This window comes from Anarrhichthys ocellatus, unplaced genomic scaffold (assembly GCF_004355925.1).
Source record: "Anarrhichthys ocellatus isolate YVR2014 unplaced genomic scaffold, GSC_Weel_1.0 scaffold9, whole genome shotgun sequence".
Lineage (NCBI taxonomy): Eukaryota > Metazoa > Chordata > Actinopteri > Perciformes > Anarhichadidae > Anarrhichthys > Anarrhichthys ocellatus.
This window is the reverse complement of record NW_022280039.1, coordinates 42,341-55,794: the sequence shown is the minus strand read 5'-3', so window position 1 is coordinate 55,794 and position 13,454 is coordinate 42,341. Positions and strand designations below refer to the sequence as shown.

Below are 13,454 nucleotides of genomic sequence, written 5' to 3'. Positions count from 1 at the left end.
CTAGTTTACAGACCCTGGGTTAGGGCACAGAAGGGGGGGGACGTCGAAATTACATCGTCAGAGTCAGACAACCAAGTCCACTAGGATGCCCTAACTTATTGGTTCAACTGTTTTTTCTCCTGACCCGTTAATGCATCCAAGTAAGATCAGTTCAGTTCGCCTCTCAGTCATAACAGTAATCTTAGCCCAGTCTGTGCCCTAAGCCAGGGTCTGTAATCTAGCCAGCGTGTACTGATGCAGTAAAGCCAGCGTGCAACATTGTCTGATGTGTGGCGTTCCGCTCCAGATGCCAGTAATGTGCGCTACGCTGCAGACTCGTGGATCCACACATGGTCAGGATCAAGTTATTCTCTGCCCACATGGCTCTGCCTCCCTGCTCCCTCTGTCCAGAGGATTCCCTGACTGGCTGCTCTTGCCTGGAGCTGAAGAACAATTAGCAGTGGCCTTGCCTCTTTGATGCAAGCTGTGTGGTGTTGATTTGCTAATTGTCTAAGTAGATTCCCATGTGAAACCAAACTCTTTATTATGTTTCCACAAATAAATTCTAAATTTGACATCCTCATGCTATCTGGGCAACAAACACAAAGACTTCTTTGATGCCAGATCAACTAAGATCACGTGCAAACAATTTACCTGAGATACCACAGAAGAGTGCGTATAAACAGACTTCTAGCCTTGAATCTAAACCGAGTTTTAAGTACGTGGCCCCTGTTCTTCATTTGACTACACACGTCTTAACAGGATGAGCCGTTTCCCTTTCCACTGCTGGACACTAATGTGTTTCTCAATTCAGATGAACTAACCACAACAGACTGAAAGTAAGCAGAAAAAACAACAACAAAATGATTTAAGTCGTGAGTGTTTAAGTTTCATGCACACAGTTAGGGGGGGACCGAACTGATGCAGGGAGAAGGAGCCAGGAGAGGGGAATGTCTGAAGGAATTCCACCAGACACAAATCCAAAAATAGTATCCATGGTAACCATTGCTGACCCTACCCACTTAATGGGCCACCCCCCCCTCCTCCTCCGCTGCCCCACCAGCATGTCGACAGGTGGCCGGCGTGTCTGCAGTGTACACCCCTACTATAATACCAACAGCAACCCCCCACTTGTGTGTCATTTCACTATGGCCATCCGTCAGAAAGATCATCATCACATGCTGCAGCAAACATGGCACTTTGACCACTTGCGAGGTATAGTCTCGCTTTACCAGACTTCAAATGAGCCAAGTCTCTCACAACCCTCCACTGAAGGCCACAAGCCTCCCTACACTGTGACTGTGGGACTCTCGAGAGACAAAGACTCGTCTCTTTCACACTCAGGCTGAAGCTCTCTGTTTCACTCTCTTCCTCTATCCTGCCCCACCCCGTTACTTGGGAGGGGTATTGCTATCATCTCATCTTTCTTCCTCCCTTTTGCCCTTTCTTTGTTGTCTTCAGCTGCCCTTTACTCTAAATCACTCATTCCCCAGCTAGCTGTTCTAGGGGTCGGGAGGATGACCATATTGCTCAAAGCCCACACGCACACGCGCACACACAGGAATCAGCCTTACATAGAGAAGATGGACAATGGACACAGCAGTGAGAATACCTAAATTACATTCAACATGAAGCAAGTGGTTGCAGAGACAGAATTAGTCAGCATGACCTTGGATGGTTAAACAAGGACTCTGACCTACAACTGGATGCTTAATCAACAAACGTGACACAGTCCTACATATAGTCAATAAGACCACATCTGTGACCTGTTTATCAGAGCATTGATGATGATTACCATGTTTTTCCCCCTCTTCCATTCTCTACTGTCTTATTATCCTCAACCAAGCAGTGATGGAAAGAATTGCAGTATTTAACAAACAGGAAATGACAAGGGAAGCCGAAATCAAACAACTGGGTTAACTCAGCACATAGCCAGACGGACACGGCTGCTTACGCAATATAAACAGTCCAATTGCAAAATAAAATAGGTCACTCACTGTATCACAGTAGGCACAGGGAAGGAGAATCAGGAGGGTTAGACAGATGCAGAGCTAGTTAAGGGATTTCCCCTGAATCAAGCAGCCTAGCCTATTCCTATAGGGAATAACCTAAAAGAATAAAGTACTATTGGTCGTACATGTGGCATTTCTGAAAGGAGTATTTGGCACCAGACTAAAGAAGCAATCTGTTCTTCCTGTGGCTGACGGGGATTTCCATTACCAAGATTTAAAACAGAGGGAATTACTTTCATCAGCTGATTTAAGATATTGACTTTATGTTCATCAGTCGTGAAAAAGCTAAAAGTTTTCAGTGGAAAAAAACCTCAGACAGACTGACAGCTGAGATGAGCACTGTCAAAACAACTTTACAACTCGACAGTGTGACTGCTCAAATACATTCATCTTAGTTCCCCATCCTACTTCACTATAGAACATTCTGCCTGACATAAGTAGACTATGCTGTGGCTGGCTGCTTTACAACTGAGGGAACTACCTGTTGGTAAGAGCTTAATCAAAGTGGCCACTGTGGATAAAGTTTGCCACAATGAATCATGACAGACCAACATCTCAGTCGAAACTGCAGAGGGTACACACCCTCTAACCTCAAATTACAACAATGAGTTGAAGGGAGCGAGGAGAAACCAGAAAAAAAAAGGAAAAGAGGTAAAGGCAAAACAAAAAAACTTTTTAAAAAATAAGACATGAGGCAGAATCTCTCTCATACTTCGGTTGGCCCAAGCACCAGTCAAAGACTCCATTTCCTCTCATGTTGTGACCGACAGCTCCACTATTGTTCATATAGCTAGGCAGCTGTATACACACAGCAAAAATGTATTACTGCTCTGTTTCCTATACACAAAGGGAAGTCTTTGCTTCTCTCCTGGCAAATACAGCCCCTAGCTACAACCAACAGAGAGGAACTTAAGTCCGATGGAAATAAAGGAAAAGACAGACAAAGAAGAAGCTACAGTGAAGAGCTGAGAAATAAGGGCAGAAATGAAACAATCCCGTGCAGACGAAGGAGTCCGTCACAAAAATATCCAAAGCAAACAGACCAAACAAGAACGGGGAAGACAGTCAAAAGACAAGGCAATATCAGATCAACGGGCACAGGCTTATCCAACGTCATGCTGTGTTTAGCCAACGGTCTGTTTCACTTCCCAAAGTGTATTGTTTACTAGTGTGACGCTTCAGAAAGCAACGGTTGAACACAAGATAATGTGCTTCCTAGCCACAGCCTTACTGTTGGCTCAACTGAGGCACTGAGGCACCATGCAGAGTTAGCTGGCATTTCAGACGCTTACATCAGCACCCTCAACCCTTGCTCACAAATACTGAATTACACAGACAAGACATGGGAAGATGTGACGAGGAGGAGCTTGCGTAAGACGTTATGGCTGCCGCATGGCAGTTCAGAGGCAGACAAAAGAGATGAGAGATTGCCAGTGAGGTCCCTGTGGGAAAACAGCGCTTGCAGCGCTTTGGGCAAAACTCAACATTAGTGGAAGCCTAACCCCTATCCCATCACAATATGGCCTGCATCCCTGATCCCACTGCGAAATTACAAGTGAGCTGCTCCCACGCCATCCGGCTCCCCTCTCCCAATCTAACCCAAACAACGCCCACCCTCCCTTACGTCCGCCTCCTAACCACAGGAAATTAACAGACCACACATCGATTTAGGCTACTCTAAAACTCAAGAGGGGCACATATATGCACACTCAAAAAAAAAGCTAATTACACATGGTTTACACATAAATAGAGATGGCGACAAAACTAAATGGGGTGCCTGTGACAGGGATTAGCACCAGCAGCTTACACAAGACTGATTTTATTGTTTGCCCTTCTTAATCCTTCCCCGTTTCCATCACCCCGTATTTGAAAAGAACAGGAAATAGAAGTGAGCTCCCTTAGAGGAGGGATGTGTCTGTGTAATTAAATTCCTGACCAGACCAGCTCAGCAGTGGTAACCCATATGGTCAAAAACAATCAGTTGGATACAAAAAACACACTCAGCATTGAAGAAAATCCTCTTAATTTAAATATAAATCACGAGCTTGTTGTCTTTTCAAAGCAATTCTGCAACTTCATGTTATTACAAACATGCACAATGAAACCACCAATTAGTTTAATTGCTGGCTAATTTGGAGATTATTTTCTTGATTAATCCTTTGATGTGTAAAAAGACACAAAATGGTTTTAGTCCAGCCAACAGTCTACAACTCAAAGAAATGAAATGTACTATCATGGAGCACATAGAAAACCAGGTAATATTTGCGATTCAGAAGCTGGAACTTTGCTTTAACAATTACCTTAACAATAAATCAATCAATACTAATGATAAATCAATTATCAAAATTGTTGATATTCAATCGAAACATGAATGATCAACTTATTGTTTCAGCTCCAATAGCAGCCATGCTATTTACAGTGGTGTGTATAATATGGTTTATTGTAAGGCATTCTGCAAATTCAAACTGACCTCAAACATCTTAGAAGTGAGTCTGCCTTTTACAATTAATTCTGCAACTATAACATATTGTCCATAACCAATTAAGAAACACAATTGAAACCATAACATTTCCATGAGGCTGTTTAACTGAGAGAAGTACCAGACGAGCTTGTAATCGCTTTGGCCTGAAGTTTTTGAGCTGGGGAGCGAGATGTTCCTCATTGGTTGGAAAAGTGCAACTGTGCATTACTGAAAAGAAAACAAGAAAACCACAACGCAGACGCATTTTCACCACCTAATTACGCAGACAATACGCGTCTGACTCTGTAAACCCAAAATGTTTCTCTGTTTCCGTGCAACACATCTGTAAGATATGACGTTCTGATAGCAGGTACTGTAGGTCGGCTGCTCCTCGCGGTGTGCTGCGGCTGCAGTTTTAGCTCGTTGCCTCGTCTCTCTTTGTCTTCCAACGGCGATAACGTCACTACAGTGAAGTTATTCCATCATTTCAGAGAGGGCGTTATAATGTCTTCATATTGTTAATGAATAGCAGTGGCTGGCATCGGTCTCGGTGATTCAACCGCGACGTGAAAACGAGTCGCGTTAGCAGACGATGAATGGCTACAGATATGATACAAACAGTAGAAGAGGACCGAAGTCGACGTTACACCGAGCTCAACGCTCCCCTGTACCGCGTCACAGTATCATTCACAACCGTTGACCAACAAAATAAACAGCGGTAAGACGGTATTTGTTGCTCACCTGCGAGACACAACACGGCGTACACATTTTTGCGGGGAGACAATAAATAAAATCCGTTGAAGAGTGTGAGGAGCTCGCTGCTTCAGTCGCTTTCTTCCTCCTTATGAAACCACCACCATCACACGAGAACAGCGCGCCTGTCCTCCCCTCCCTGCCTGGCCGCTGGCTATCCCCCCCTCCCTTAATTCCTCCGTGTCTCTCCTCCCACTGCACATCATCACCAACACAAAGCCAGATGTCACAAATGAATTGCAATAAAACCTTAAACACATTAGAAGACCAAGGAATATTAAATGATGGTAGAACAATTTTATGAGATTTCACACTATTATTCAAAAAGATCTACAGTACACACGTCTATCGAGGGATCTGGAGCTGAATATAATAATGCCCCACATAATGTAAATGACTTAACACCTATTGGTAATAGGCAGAACATTTTCTATCACCTTTACGTCTGGCTCACATTCAGCACCTTCATACGAGGCAGTGTGTTCAATTCATTTGTGGAGCTGTTGTTTTTATTTACTGTGGGATGAAATGATTCCAACAGCTGGGGAGGTTATGGCTTGGTAAGGAATATGAATCTGTGTTGTTTGGTGTTATGTTATTGTTATGTAATCTTCAACATCCTCCAAATTACATAAAGTCCTAAGAGAGATCAGTAAACCTGTCTGTTTTGGTTAAATTTACATAAGGCGTGACAGTTTTATTCATGCCACCATCTTAATCATCCCCCTTCAGATCATGCCATATGCTGATCTTGCTGATTCAGACATATGAGCAAATATGACATTCTCCCACCAACCCTGTGCTCATGTTCTGTAACAGCGTGTTGGTTCAACAGGGCTTTCATGGCCACTGCAACGGCCTTGGAATGAGCATGAGCTGATAAGGCTGCTACTGTAGCTCTCCATGACTGTGCTGCTCTTTGCCAGATCGGTCATCTGACCCAGTTGCCGAACACATACACACTCACTGTAGCCACTCACCGCCACCACAAAGTCATTGTGTCCCCTCTCAGTGCTGTATTGTGAGCATTTATGAATATAGGCACAAATCACACAGGCTGCCTTGTCTCTCAACTTATGGGACCAGAACTGCAAACCCTCTGTGCCCAGATCCAAAAAGTGGTCACACTAAACAAGATGGTCAAATGTAAGCATTTGTTGTTTTAAAAACTAAAAGTCGTCAGACATCCCTTAAGGGAAATTAATGCGTGGTCTCATTGTGAGAACTGAAGCAGATGACATTTAACATTACACAGAAAATAGCACTGCTATCTGCACTGCTTTTGTTAAAGAATTTGATTTGGTTAAATATAAAGTGTGATTTTTTATTTTTTTAAATCTGTGACATACTCTCATTCTCTTCTTCTCTGATACTGTTTGACAGAAAACCAAAAGGGCAGCAGAACACCTGCCAGAGCATCAGGCCTCAGACATGTCAGACTGCGTTGAATCACAGTAACGTTGAAGAGAAAGGACAGCGAGGGAACGATACGCCGAGCGACACGTTGTTGAATGAAACTGTCAAGCGTCGCCCTGTCTGCCCTGAAGAGGCATTATGGCTTACGCCACAGAAACACACACACACACACACACACTAACAAATACACACCTCTGATACATGAATAAATAAACCACGAGTATAATTATGACCACATATATTCAACAGGAGAAAAAGTAGACCCTGTGATTTCTTCAAACATGAACTCAGTCTGTATGAGGTAGACGGTATGGACGGTATTGTGTGGACTCGGACAACTATTTCTAATGAATCATATCTTCCAATGTAGTTTCATGCTGAGCTCAGGTAGTCAAGACCACAGAGTGAAAATCCCACATATGCATTTGCACCATTTAAATGTATATACATGAAATAAATCAGGCTTGTTTGTTTGGTTGTTCTTATTTTCAGTCACATAAATATACATATTACAACAGGCTCCCAGAGCTGAGGCATCATTGTTACAATGAAGGAAGACCAGACGCTATTGACCTCTGTTGTACAGCAGTCAATCAATGGGGTGCTACAGACAGCAGCACCTTCGACCGAACCGTAGGCACAATTCTCAACTGATTTAACAGCTACTACCACTAAGATGTCCTAAAGTCAACCACATCTGAGCCCTTTGGTCTCTGCGCTGGACTTCTTCTTTTGCTTCATTCCAGTGGACGATCCTGTGAGCGATGCGGGACAGCTGAGCCACGGACTGGTGTGAAGATGGTCATCATCTGATTACCAAAGGTCCCATCAGAAAATGAGCTTCTTCTTCATCACAGCTGAAAATAACACAAAGACTGTTGTTACAATACATATTAAAAAAACACTTCAGAACAATACAGCGACATACTGTATCTACACTGCATGTGCAAGTAAAACAAGGCTATAACGAGAAATCTGCAAACATCTAAAGTTTCCATCTACTTTAAGTATTTGGAAATTCTCTCTGTAATATACTGTAGCATACAGCATAGCGTAGAGGCAACCCAGACATTTTACAAACCACAGGAGCTGGAAAAGCTTTGAACCTCCCAGTAACACCAAGGTCCTCCTCCAGTAAAACATAGCCTACCACAGTCCACTAAACTGTGTGTGTGTGTGTGTTCTACTTTGCTATATTCTGAATTTCTAACTGCAGTTAAATGAGCAGCAAACATCCTTTGAATTGCTAGGTTCAATCATCGTGGTGTGCATAACCATGAGAGCACAGGATCGGTTCACTAGGCTAACATTTCACAACATGCTTGATGTAAGTTTGGTCTGAGTGGGATGTTCTAAAATGTCCGGCTCTAACATTCTGTGGCAGACACCATTTAAACCATAATAATATTGACCGGCTTTATTTGACTTTGGAGGTACTTGGTGGATTAACAGGGGTACAATATAGCAACTGTGAGCTAATATGTGTGGATTACTCGTCTCCAGGCCCTCGATTTTCCTCTTGAGCCCGATTGTTTCCTTCTCCCTCAGAGCCTCAGCTGAACCGTTGGGTCGGGGGAGTAGTGGACCAGGAGTGGGACCAGGTCGATTACTGAAGTACTTCGTTTTCAGAGCCTGGAGAACAACAGACAACAGTATAAATAATGTCATCACCTGCTGATGGGCAATCAGTCCTTACAAACATATACTGCAAGTATGCATTTACAAGACTATCTTCTTGTATACGTCTACTTTTGTCACCTTATTCACTGAATGGAGTCTGAAAAAAAATGCCAAAAGATGTAGGAATTAACCGTTTCCAAGAAAAGAAAAACATTGTTTTATTCCTTGTATCTCACTCTGTTGTTCCCTTCTTTCTGTTTCCAAAAGAGCTCTATAAAATGCTGATCATTGGAAAATGTGTAGATTAAAAGACATCTGGATATGTGTCCTAGACATCATGTTGATCAAACTCACCATTAGGGTAATAGTTTATTGCAACACATCTCTCAATATCTCTTAACTTAATATGTAAAATGTTCCTTGAGACTTGTAGTCTTCAGTGTCTGCATACATTTAACAATAGCATATTATTCCTATAATGCGAGTATGAGAAAAGCTACTGTGCTTCAGTGGTGCGTTACCTGTGTAGCTGTGGTCCTCGTTAAGGGGTTAAAGGTGAACAGGCCCTGTAGCAGCTCCAGTAAGTCGTCTCCAGCTGCACTAAATATATGTTCCAGCGGTGTCCCAAGAAATATTTTGAAGGACACATAATCTGGTAGACTATTCATTCCCTGCAGACATATAGGACAAACAAATTAAACAAGGGACTTCACTTGTGAGCAAAGCCAAAACATCCATCACTGGGAAAAAAAAACAAGATACCAACCGGCCACGTTTCTTCTGTAGGCGTCCCAAGAGCCTCAAAGATCTTTGTCAGCTGGTCAAGATCTGAGTCTCCAGCCAGGAATGGTATCTACAGCAAAGGAGACATGCAGAGACATAAGCAAGGAAGCAAAAAATAACAGCATTCCTTGTTACTGTATGAATATATATCTCTTTGAAGTGAGGTTTGTGCACCCGAAGGAGTAACTCTGCCAAGATGCATCCCACTGCCCACATGTCAACACCCACACCGTACATCCTGGCACCAAACAGGAGCTCAGGGGAGCGGTACCACCTAAGAAAAAGATCAATAGACAGAGAGTTACTTTGTACAACTCTTAAAACAGGCATTACGTACACTACTCCTCCAGAGAGATTAATCCTGTTGAACTAGAATGAAGCCTACTGCACCTGGGAAACCTTGAGATTCTTTAGCCAGTAGGGGACAAGATCTCCACGAGTCTAAACATCTATTTTAGAATACGTGCTGTCACACGTCTTACCTTACCCACGTGCCTGAAATTAAGGTGAATTGAATCAACCAGTCTCAAATGTATCTCCTAATGACAGACAATTAATTTAATGAAACTAAGCACATGAGGATTCATTTATCTAAATTGATTTAGTTCAGGAGATTTCCGTTAAGTGAACCAAAAAGACAAGCTAATGTACAGATAAGTATAAGATCTGTATTAGTCACACACTCTGATGGACAAAAAGCACAGACCTGGTAACAACTTGATGTGTGTACACTCTGTTGGGGCTGCCAAACGCTTTGGCCAAACCAAAATCAGCCAACTTCAACACTCCATTGCCGTCTAGCAGCAGATTATTGGGCTTCAGATCCTGTACGTACAAAGCAGCAAAATGTAAATTACTGACTGTGTGGTGTGTGTGTGCGTGTGCGTGTGCGTGCTCTTACCCTGTGTAGGACCCAGTGGTGGTGCATATACTCTAATCCCTGTAGGGTCATGAGGATGTAGGCTTTGATGTTGGCCGGAGTCAGGACTAGGCTGGTGTCTTTGATGATCACCTTAAAAAAAACAAAAGAGCTTAAGTAAGGCCGGATATCTGAAAAGTAATAATCTTCATCCATTACACTCTGGGCTCCACATTAAAAATGACTCCTACCAGAGCAGACAAGAGAACCAAAGACAACATGGACACATCTCTGACGACGTAGACACAGCTGCTGCCAGGCCAAACGGCACAAACCAGATTCAACCTCTCACCCAGAATCTCCATTGTTCCTCCAGCTCCACCATCACTGACTCCACTATCCTGCCACTTCACTTTATTGGTAAGAAAAGCATCAAAACATCTGTAGTTGATAAGCTCATGCAGCCAAACGCAACCTTGTGGCCTAAAAATAGTCTTTCAGCACCAGCAATAAGATGAGCATCATATTTCATCCTCATGTCCGTCTGCTGCCTGTGAGACACTAATGGCATCAATTCGCTGCGAGAGCCAAGAGTGGAGTGTTATTGATTTTTTTTAAAAGCGTAGTTATCTTGTTTTGCATCGTTCTATTAGAGCCTGATATATTGGTGGTGGGCGCCCATCTGGAGCCTCGTATGCTAAAACAAACCAGAGAAGGAAAATAAAAGCCTCAGTGACCTTGCAGAACCACTTAATGGTTAAACGGGAGCACTCACGCTGCTTTCTTTGTCATCCGGCTCCTATTTTCAGTGCTGCTGAAAATACATCTACATCTTCTGACCTTACACCCCTCAATTACAATCTTTTCATCTATTCGCTCATTCTTTGGCCTGCTCAGCCAGTCACAGACAGAAAGCTGAACATAACATCAAACTAAATATTGTCAGAGTTGCCACACACCTAAAGTAGATATTTGTGGGGAAAAAGAAATCACTAATGAAACCCAGCTTTTAAATCTGGTTTTTAAATCTCCCTGATCTCAATTAAGAGGGAGGTTATAAAGACTGAAATTTCCATCTGGTGGCCTGCTAATGAAATGCAACATAAAGTTATTTTACGACCATGAATGAGTGTTGTAAACTCTCCACACAGAGAGAGAGAGAGAGAGAGAGAGAGAGAGAGAGAGAGAGAGAGAGAACCTATCAGACACCAGTGTTGATAAATAAGCTGCATGTCTCACTGTGTGAACAGACTGGGATCATTCTTTTGTGTGCAAGGACACCTCAGGCTTGACTTAAACATTGCTTTCCTACCTCTGGAAAACAAACTGTAACAAAGAAATACATTGATATAAATTTGCTGAATTGTTGTTTATTATTTCAATAATAAATCGTACACCAGCTAGAATCACGATGCAAGTGTAAAATGTTTTAATGTTGCAACAACTTGGTCAAAACCTAAACAGGAATTAAAATGTCCAGTATCTAATGTAAATATAAACATAGAATTTATTAGATTGTCACAATTATCACCAATACCCAATCCAGCTATTTGAGTCGGTATCGGCCCGATATCAGATATTCGGTGCATCCATATTAATGACAGACAAACCCTCAGAGCTTTACTATTTTAAGTCTTGGCTAATATCTTTCCTGATAAAAGTCATTCAAGACACACTCAGGAAATGCAGTTTCTCAATGGGTAATTGTGAGGGTCTACATAATATCGCACCATGGTATTCCAGGCTATCCCTTGAAAGACACAGACGGACAGAGAGTTTCTGAAAAGAAAAGAAAGTGTCTCACCTCCAGGTCTGTTTCCATGAAATCAAACACCAGGCTGATGTTAGATTTGTGTCCAAAGGCATCCAGCAGCTAAAAACACAAAATACTTGACATGTTAATGCTCACTTCAAGTTAGGAGAATACTTACAACATGGTCGTTTTCCTTCACAAGTAATACCATTTACATATTAATAAGATTAAAACAATTCTGACACAATGGATGTTTACCCACCCCAATGATATTTGTATGATGCAGTTCCTGCAGCAGTTTGATCTCTCGAAGAGCAGTCCTGTTAATACCTATTGATTAGAAATCATTCATTAGGTGGGTGGAAAACATCACGTGTGCTATTATACATAGTCATATACATATATATAGTCAGTCAGCATTTAATTACCATCTTTAGCCTCAGTTCTGTGGCCAACTTTAATCTGCCAGAAAGAAAAAAAACAAAAACAGCTTGGCGTTTACGGTCTGCATAGCATACAAATGGTAACAGACGTCTAAATGTAAGCTAATTTATTTTACCTTTTTAATGGCAACTATGGTATCAGTCGTTTTGTCCCTGGCTTTGTACACTGTGGCGAACTGGATGAGAGGAACAGAGAGAGATAAGTACAGAAACACAGCGCCCGAATGTCTATTTATTTTACAGCACTGATGCTGTCAGCACAATAGCATGAACCAGCAAGGCTTTGTTGACATTAACAACCAGCTAACGCTTGTTAGCAAAGCTAACATGCTTTCTACACAGCCACTCAGAACCCGCGAGGGGAAGAACGTAGACAGATATTAAGACCGCGATAACTGATTATTGCCGAATGAGTATTGCCTCTTCCTACCTGACCCTCTCCGAGGAAATCCAGTTTCTCGTATCGTTTGTTTCTGGATTTTACATCATGCGCCATGATGGCTAACTGTCAGTTTCACGAGGACACTTCCTGCCTAGTTAAAGGTCCGTTTGTTCTCATTCCGGGTCAAAGGAGGTTTTGTATTGACCAACACCGCCACCTAGCGGTTCAAATTCACACTGAGAACACTGTATCAACTTGGATAGTATTTTGATCAATTCTATTTCATTTTTAGGGATTGTTCTGATTGTGAACATTTGTATGCACTACTGTGAGCAGAACAAATAATAAGATGATATCAAAACTAAATGAAATAATAATATATCGATAATATTCAAATATTTGCTTAGTACGATTTCTTAAACAACTAAAGAAAAATAAATCTCAGCTCAAATTTGATCTGTTATCAAATTACTAAACACTTGGCAAACTTATGTAGCAGGTTTGTATTATATCATATTACATATATCATATGGCGTTTCTTTTTATGACTATTACTACAACCACTACAAATAAGAATATTAATACTGTGATTTTAATACAGTAAAACAAAATCATAGTAAACTTCGTATGATTTCTTAATTATTGACAGAACCACAAAACTAATCTCAACTCAGATCGTATGTGTTCTCAAAGTCCTGTAACATTTCACAGTTAGGATGCAATATGCAGTACTGTTATGTTCAAGACAGTCAAGACCTTTTTTTTCATTTTTTTTAGCAGTTACCAGTTTGACATTGGTCTCTTGGGAGTCTCTTCTGTCAGTTAGGAAGGTTTTGTGATCCATGCACCGCTGAACACATCTCTACATCCTATCTCCATACATATAGATACCCTCCCATCCCACAGGATTAGGCACGGCTCCTCTCCTTTGACCCTCCCTGCCTCTCACACACACACACACACACACACACACACACACACACACACACACAC

The 13,454-nt window shown here is 41.9% G+C and overlaps 2 protein-coding genes across 3 annotated transcripts in view; both read right to left on the bottom strand.

Moving 5' to 3' along the window:
- serinc5 (serine incorporator 5) overlaps positions 1 to 5,312 on the bottom strand; it is a 19,525-nt gene extending 14,213 nt beyond the window's left edge. Inside the window, exon 1 of the mRNA XM_031849048.1 lies at positions 5,194 to 5,312. Coding sequence (XP_031704908.1) covers positions 5,194 to 5,220 — 27 coding nt within the window. The 5' untranslated portion in view covers positions 5,221 to 5,312. The remainder of the gene's footprint in view (positions 1 to 5,193) is intronic.
- A 105-nt stretch (positions 5,313 to 5,417) lies between these two features.
- On the bottom strand, positions 5,418 to 12,601 carry cdk7 (cyclin-dependent kinase 7). 2 transcript variants are annotated; one of them, XM_031849050.1, is made up of 12 exons: positions 12,510 to 12,601; positions 12,196 to 12,255; positions 12,065 to 12,098; positions 11,899 to 11,966; positions 11,688 to 11,756; positions 9,926 to 10,036; positions 9,731 to 9,849; positions 9,199 to 9,298; positions 9,008 to 9,094; positions 8,763 to 8,912; positions 8,115 to 8,253; positions 5,418 to 7,478 (listed from the first exon to the last, which is right to left on the bottom strand). In XM_031849050.1, the coding sequence occupies exons 1-12, from the start codon at positions 12,573 to 12,575 to the stop codon at positions 7,450 to 7,452; spliced, it is 1,032 nt and encodes a 343-aa protein (XP_031704910.1). In that variant the 5' UTR covers positions 12,576 to 12,601; the 3' UTR covers positions 5,418 to 7,449. The 2 variants fall into 2 exon arrangements, with proteins under 2 accessions (XP_031704910.1, XP_031704909.1); XM_031849049.1 differs by lacking the exon at positions 5,418 to 7,478 and having other exon boundaries at positions 7,812 to 8,253.
- Positions 12,602 to 13,454: the final 853 nt, after the last annotated feature.

Excerpts from the sequence above, each read along its gene's own strand:
- cdk7 (XM_031849049.1), bottom strand. The coding sequence starts at position 12,575 with ATGGCGCATGATGTAAAATCCAGAAACAAACGATACGAGAAACTGGAT. Across the intron at positions 12,099-12,195 it reads CCATAGTTGCCATTAAAAAG|ATTAAAGTTGGCCACAGAAC; the intron begins GTAAAATAAATT and ends TCTTTCTGGCAG. Across the intron at positions 11,967-12,064 it reads CAGAACTGAGGCTAAAGATG|GTATTAACAGGACTGCTCTT; the intron begins GTAATTAAATGC and ends TCTAATCAATAG.